General features: G+C 45.4%; 1 protein-coding gene across 5 annotated transcripts in view; it reads right to left on the bottom strand.

The window, feature by feature from the left end:
• The window catches only part of esyt2a (extended synaptotagmin-like protein 2a), a 23,772-nt gene extending 18,686 nt beyond the window's left edge, over positions 1–5,086 (bottom strand). For all 5 annotated transcript variants that reach the window (XM_068566538.1, XM_068566548.1, XM_068566556.1 and 2 more), the window contains exons 1-2: positions 4,862–5,086; positions 3,373–3,754 (exon numbers count right to left, since the gene is read on the bottom strand). In XM_068566538.1, coding sequence (XP_068422639.1) covers positions 3,373–3,747 — 375 coding nt within the window. In that variant the 5' untranslated portion in view covers positions 3,748–3,754; positions 4,862–5,086. The remainder of the gene's footprint in view (positions 1–3,372; positions 3,755–4,861) is intronic.

Here is a 5,086-nt window from a genome sequence, read left to right as displayed (position 1 = left end):
TCCTTACAGGAAGTGCTGTAAGTTAAGTTGTGTTGTGTTGTTGTTGTCATTGTGAGCTGCGTCGCTCTCTCACGGGTCAATGTAGTTAAAATACATTTGAATGGAAACTGAATTATTTAGCAGCACGGTGAACCCGAGCCAAGTCTCAAAAAAATAAATAAATAAATAAATCATCACACTTTATTTAGAGAGAGATAAAAGATGGCCGTTAGCTTAGCTTAGCATTCAGAGACGCTCCATGCAGCTGTGCTGAGGGGAGTTTTGGGACCAAATGTGGGTTTGATTAAAGGCTGCATGTTGAAGCGTTTCTGCTCCGCAGCGTTGTTTCCATTCTGCCGCCCTTTGGCACCGGCAACAAGGAAACCAGAAGGCCACGCCCACATAGGCCACGCCCACACAGGCCACGCCCACACAGGCAACACCCATGTAGGCATCACACAAGAGTACAGTCATAGTAGCTTTCCATGTGTGTCCCTAAGAGGCAGATGATGACAGAGGCAGACTTCTTCAGAGAGGGTTTGTTTAACCTTTAACCAGAGTTTAAGAAGAAGAAGAAGAAGAAGAAGAAGAAGAAGAAGAAGAAGACCTTTCTTAAGCAGGCTTAACACTGTTTGAACCTCCCATATTAAATGTCTAGTCACTGCAACATGATTCCTATCATCAGAACCAACGAGCCAGCTCTCAGCTCCCAGATAGTCGTGCAGGAATGTGGTTTTCTTTATGAACACGTGTCCTCGTATCTGATGTCACGCATCGCTAATCACTTGAAGAGCTTGAAAGGTCTCTCGCTCCGTTCGTCACAAACTTTATGATTCTCCGGCTCAAATGTGGATGAAAGGATTACAGGAACACGAGTCGTCACCGTGGACGGAGAGGCTGAAGCTTTAGAGCCGCGCTGCACGAGCGAGAGGCGGAGATATATGAACAAATACGATGCTATGCTAATGTCATACATGCTCTGAAAGCTGCAGTATAACATGAAGAGTGTTAAACTGCAGTTTAACATGAACTAAAGCTGCAGTATAACATGAACAGTGTTAAAGCTGAACATTGTTAAAGCTGCAGTATAACATGAACAGTGTGAAGCTGCAGTATAACATGAACTAAAGCTGCAGCATAACATGAACTAAAGCTGCAGTATAACATGAAGAGTGTTAAAGCTGCAGTATAACATGAACTAAAGCTGCAGCATAACATGAACTAAAGCTGCAGTATAACATGAAGAGTGTTAAAGCTGCAATATAACATGAACTAAAGCTGCAGCATAACATGAACTAAAGCTGCAGCATAACATGAACTAAAGCTGCAGTATAACATGAACTAAAGCTGCAGTATAACATGAACAGTGTGGAGCTGCAGCTCCTCCTGCGTCGTCCTGCTCCTGATGAGCGCTCGCTGCCCTCGCTCCCACGCTGCTGCCCTCGCCTCATTCTCAGCATATTTGCTCAGAGCCAAGCCGAGCGGCGGCCGGTCCAAAATCCATATTTCACTGACGAATACAGTTATTTTTGTTGACTTTACGCACTGACCGAGTGTGTGTGTGTTTGTGTGTGTGTTCTATACGACCAAGTTGTGTTCATCAGGACAATAAAACCTCACTGAAACCAAAGAGATTCATGTTTTTACAAATCGGTTACTTCTGTAATGGGGATTATCTCGGGCTCGTTCCTGCAGGTCAGTGTGACGGAGGTGAAGCAGATAACGTCTCTTCTGTGAAGGAAAAGGCTGACGGCGTCTGAGCGGCTCCCCCGAGGAGGTCAAAGGTCACCGATTGTGTATCAGGAGGACACGTTGACCCTTTGGCATCCTTTCACTTCTTCTCTCCGTTTCCCTTCAAATCGGGCAAACCAACGAACTGTCTATGGGTTCGACATCCATTATATTTAGGGGCGGGACTTAGCAAGCGGCCAATTGCAAGTGGTCTAGCTTGTGCCGGCGTACGTAATTGAATGACCACTGATTGTAAATCCATAAAATTTAGAAGTATTATTTGCTGTTTTACTCTTTTTAAAAGACCAAACAACTTGTCGATTAACCAAGAAAACAATCAACATCTTGATTGACAATGAGAATAATCTTACATTTCCCGCCTCAAACCCGCCTCAACACTATTTTAGCATCATGTACGAGTCAATAAACTACATGAAACCATTAAAGATGACTTTCCGGATGAATAAGCAGACGTGGGACCATCATCTGGTCTTTCCAGTCACGTTTATTCACGGCCTCAAACCATCAGCATCCATCCAGATGTGAAGGTGAAGAACCGAGCAATTCTCTCCGTGGCCAAAGCGAATCATTTTGCAGCCGTTACAAAGCTAACGCTACCGGATTAGCTGGCACGCGTCCGCCCTGTGAGTAATCTCCGCTGTTGGGAACGGAGTCATTTTTGGCAGGACGAGCTCGCCACATGTCGAGACGAGAGAGACAGAGAGAGAAGAGAGAAGACGGCAGCTGATGTTGAAGGCGTGTCGCTCGCTCTGGTTTTCTTATTGCGTCACGGGGAGCTTAGCGCTCAGAGAGAGGGACTCAGAGAAGGTTTCATGTCTCTCGTGCTTCAACTAGAGCCTCCGAGTTAGTCATGAAAACCACATTTACGCTACCGAGAGGAACTTTTATTTTGTCTTGGTTCTGGCGCCCTGTGGAGCAGAGCGCCGCTGAGCACCAGGGTCCCTTTAGAAAACCTCTCGTTTTACTGCAGCGGGGTTCTGACAGTCTGCTGGTCTCAGTCCTGGTTCTGGTTCTCCCAGCCTCTTTTTCCTCAAGCGGGTCGGGCAATATGTCCTGGGTCTCCAGCAGCGTGGCGTAAGGAGAAAGAAGAGGAGGAGGAGCCAAATTTCCAGGACTTTAAACCAGTTTTTGATCACTTTAAACCTATTTTTCATGACTTTAGACCATATTTCCATGACTTTATCATAACTTTAAACCAAATTTCCAAATGTCCATAAGCAAACATTGGGTGAAATCAGTGTGTGAACAGTAAAAAGTGATAAACTGTAGTATTTAAACTAACAATGAGGATTCAAAGCATACAGTAAACCTTAAATGACACAAATGAATGACGGACAATAGTTTGATTAAAAGATGTATGTATGTATGTATGTATGTATGCTGCTGATATTTTGAGTCTCTTTCTTTTAAAAGCAGATTCATTATTTAAAATTAAATGAACATCATGAACACATGAATATAACACATTTACACCACTTTTACTACACTTTAGGGATTTTATTTTTCCTCAAGGACCTTTCCAGGTATGGAAATACTCATTTTAAAACTTCATGATTTTTCCAGGTTTTCCATGAGCGTGTGAACCCTGAATACAAGACGGCGACCACACCGGGAGCGTTTTAACGACGGCGGGGGACTCACCCAGGGCGGCAGCTCAGACGTGAGCACGCTCTTCCTCGACGCCTTCTCCTCGTGCTCCAGGAACGCCAAGGCCCGGTTTATCCTGTAGTCCTTGCCGCCGTGGTTCCTCCTCCAGTAGAACAACATGGCGAGCCCGATCAGGACCCAGCTGAAGCTGAACTCAAAGTACCCCAAGATGTAGATGGGGAGGATGACGGCGAAAGTCTTGCCGAACTTAATCCACATCTGGGCGACGTCCGTCAGGGACGACTGCGCCGGCTCTTCCTCCGGGAACGGAGGCGGGCCGATGGTGGCGCTCACGGGGCTTATGGGCGGCGAGACGGGCCCGTTGGCCTTCACACCTGGGCCCGCCGAACCCTCCATCCTGTTGGTCATGTCACACCTGGAGAGACATTCACAGCAAATGTTGGTGGCAACTTGGAAAATCACAGCGTCGAGCTGCAAGAGGATTTATCTCCAAAGGTCAAGGGGTCAAATAATTGTGGTGCCGCTGTAGTTTTTACTATAACAACATTAAGCGTGACAAAGAATCTACAACTGTTAAATGTAGCATTGAGATAATGTCTTACTAGTTTATTAGATTGCCTGTGTGAATGAAAATTGTTCCTTTCATGTCAAGATGAATATTAATCAACTTTAAAACATTACAGCCAAGTGATCGCTGTGCATCTTTACATGCGTGTTAATTCAGGATGCCACAGATAATACATGCAGTAAAAGGCCTTCACAGAGGCTCCATGTTCCTCTTCAACAAGTAGGCAGTAAAAAAGTTGGTCACATGTAAATAACTGAACCACCCACGCGGATCCACATTGGACCAGAGAGGACTTCATTTTCTAAATTCGGTTTACGACATAAAAATACATTCGTTGAGTCTTTAAAATGCTTTCCCTGCACGTTCAAACAGCCTGTCCTGTTATTTTTGGTATCTGCCATTCTTGTGTGGGGAGGACGTCATACGAAACTCCTTTGCCAAAATCAAAACTTGTTGTTACCTTTATCCCTGGCAACATTACAAACTTCACCGATTTGCATTTACTCTACATGACGAAGCGTTTAGAGGTACTCTTCCATTCGGCATACGTCCTATACACGTATTTAATATATTTTCTGTAGAATTTCAACTTTCTGATAGAAGCGCTTCACCCGTCGTCCCGGCGGTCTTCAGCCACCATAACCAGAACGTCAAGTGTGAGGTCGGTTATGAAAGTAAGGGTTCTGTTAAAATAAGTGCCGTTTTGTTCGATTGTATGTAAGCCGAATAGGAGATCACCTTCTGCTTAATCCAAAATGTACTTAAACATGTGGTATCGGTGCGTACATTTGGTCCGTTTGGCACATAGACGTTTAATTGCCCAAATGTTTGAACGTAATCCGTCGTGACGTTCTCTCCATAAAGTGACACGTATTGCCAGCACTGCGTAAACCAAACAAATACTTGTCCCTCTCTGCGCTCCTCCTCGCCGCCAAAAACACGCAACACACTCACCGGCATTCGCTCTTCAACTGAAAAATAAACTTACAACAAAATAAAAAAAGAATCACTCCACCATGCCGAGCGGGCTAAACTCAGATAACCCCCGTCTCCCCTTCAGTACATCTCGCTGTGAGGGCGGCCGAGTGCCTCTCTCGACCAGCAAGCCCGCAGGAAACTGTCATCGCACGGGAAAGAGGTCAGCCTCCGACGGGGAGGGAGCTTCAGGACGCCGACTGC

Source organism: Clinocottus analis, unplaced genomic scaffold, assembly GCF_023055335.1.
Source record: "Clinocottus analis isolate CAN_PGR_092001 unplaced genomic scaffold, fCliAna1.0.p SCAF_11, whole genome shotgun sequence".
Classification (NCBI taxonomy): domain Eukaryota; kingdom Metazoa; phylum Chordata; class Actinopteri; order Perciformes; family Cottidae; genus Clinocottus; species Clinocottus analis.
Note: the sequence above shows the minus strand (reverse complement) of the source record. Positions and strands in the feature narration are given on the sequence as shown.